This window comes from Penaeus vannamei, chromosome 4 (assembly GCF_042767895.1).
Source record: "Penaeus vannamei isolate JL-2024 chromosome 4, ASM4276789v1, whole genome shotgun sequence".
Taxonomy (NCBI): Eukaryota; Metazoa; Arthropoda; class Malacostraca; order Decapoda; family Penaeidae; genus Penaeus; species Penaeus vannamei.
The window spans coordinates 35,072,613-35,074,795 of record NC_091552.1 but is presented as its reverse complement, the minus strand read 5'-3'; the positions used below and the strand labels follow the sequence as shown (position 1 = coordinate 35,074,795).

The window sequence follows — 2,183 nt, the reverse complement described above, 5'->3', positions numbered from 1 at the left end:
TCCTCACTCTCTCCCCCTCCTACTCCTCTCTCCCTTCTCCCTCTCTCCCCCTCCTACTCCCTCTCTCCCTACTCCCTCTCTCCCCTCCCTCTCTCCCTCTCTCCCCCTCCTACTACCCTCTCCCTCTCCCTCTCTCCCCCTCCCTACTCCCTCTCCCTCTCTCCTCTCTCCCCCTCCCTACTCCCTCTCACTCTCCCTCTCTCCCCCTCCTACTCCCTCTCCTCACTCTCCCTCTCTCCCCTCCTACACTCCCTCTCACTCTCCCTCTCTCCCCCTCCTACTCCCTCTCCCCTCACTCTCCCCTCTCTCCCCCCTCCTACTCCCTCTCACTCCTCCCTCTCTCCTCCTACTCCCTCCTTACTCTCCTCTCCTCTCCCTCTCTACTCCCTCACTCTCTCCCTTTCCCTCCCTCTCCTACTCCCTCTCACTCTCCCTCTCTCTCCTCCCACCTCCTCTCCTCACTCTCACTCTCTCCTCCTATTCCCTCTCACTCTCCTCTCTCTCCCCCTCCCTACTCCCTCTCACTCTCCCTCTCTCCCCCTCCTACTCCCTCTCACTCTCCCTCTCTCCCCCTCCTACTCCCTCTCACTCTCCCTCTCTCCCCCTCCTACTCCCTCTCCCCTCTCTCTCTCCCCCTCCTACTCCCTCTCCTCCTCCCCCTCCTACTCCCTCTCCCTCTCCCTCTCTCCCCCTCCTACTCCCCTCTCCCCTCTCTCCCCCTCCTACTCCTTCTCCCTCTCTGCCTCTCTCCCTCCCTCTCTCTCTCTCCCTCTCCCTCCATCTCCCTCCCTCTCATTGTTGCCCTCACCCTTGCACGTATGTGTGAGTCGCCACCTATTTCCATGGTCTAGCATTTGAATCCCTGCTGGACCATGATTGATTAGGAAGGGCTTCTCTCAATCAAGATTTATAAGAGGTCTATGCCCTACAGTGAATAATAATAATTTTTATTATTATTACTTGATATATATATATATATATATATATATATATATATATATATATATATATATATATATATATATATATGAGGACTTCCCTGTTCAGGGCTAAGGCAGTGCCTTTATGGGAGTTTTGCCCATTAGCAGTATTACCTTTGCATACTTGGATGTTTAACATCCAATTAACTGCGATCCATAATGGGGGCATAATAGCCGATGTCTTCCTTATGCAGCAAGCATGGAACCACAGTTGTTCATTTGATATCAAAGATAATTTATATTTAGAAAAGTGATACAATAAGATGTGATTATACACTAAGATATTAATATATTCTCTATTAATAGCATTTTCTATGTCCCTCTTAGGTACAGCAAGTGAAGAAAGAGCTCAGCCGTTACGATGGAGAAGCTACGGGTATTAAGGCTTATACTATTAAGAGCCGAAAGCTTAAATAGATTTTTTTTTCTTTATATTTAGCTGTTAAATAAAAGTGTAAATGGTTACTTGTTTTTTTTGTTTGTTTGTTTGTTTGTTTGTTTTTGTTTTAAAATATGGCCTTAGATATTGGCACTCTAGAAAACTGAAAATAACTAGTACAAGGTGGGCTTCTGGAGTGGGTATACAGACCCTCCCTTTATACTCTGAGACTGATAATATCCGTTACTTATCAATGTGGTTCTGATAGCATTATCAGTAATGCTACTCAGGTACTCAGGGTGGCTCCCCTGGCAATAGGTGTTGCTATTTACATTTGATGATCCTGTAATACTTATAGGTATGAAGAACATCCATGTTTTCACTTCTTGTTTAGAAATACAGTATAGGTCACTGTCGAAGGCATAATGAACATGATTTTTGTAACTAAAATTTTTCGTTATATCTCTTTTCCCCAAGGTCAAAGTTTTACAAAAGGAGCTTCAGTTCTGTAATGTTTTGTGTCAAAGTCATGGATTACAATAGATAATTAATTAAAATACGTAGCTGATGCTAACCCAAGTACAAAGGCATATTGTTAAAAGTGCATACATATTCAAATTATGCTGTTAAAAGAAAATCTTGATATACTCTACCAAAGCTATACACAATGTAGAATGAGATTTTAATAGTGAACTATACAAATGGAATCTCAAATATTTTCCTTGGTCCAAGAAATCTAGCTAAATATTTCCTATAAAGGGATATACCCAGAATTGGTAGAACTCAATTGTTTAATATACCTAAACAGTTTAATATACCTAAAC

The 2,183-nt window shown here is 43.3% G+C and overlaps 1 protein-coding gene across 1 annotated transcript in view; it reads left to right on the top strand.

Annotated features, from left to right (window-relative positions):
• Positions 1–1,445, top strand: part of Sas10 (UTP3 small subunit processome component Sas10) — a 21,612-nt gene extending 20,167 nt beyond the window's left edge. Inside the window, exon 11 of the mRNA XM_070120937.1 lies at positions 1,308–1,445. Within this exon, the coding sequence (XP_069977038.1) occupies positions 1,308–1,397 (90 nt within the window). The 3' untranslated portion in view covers positions 1,398–1,445. The remainder of the gene's footprint in view (positions 1–1,307) is intronic.
• Positions 1,446–2,183: the final 738 nt, after the last annotated feature.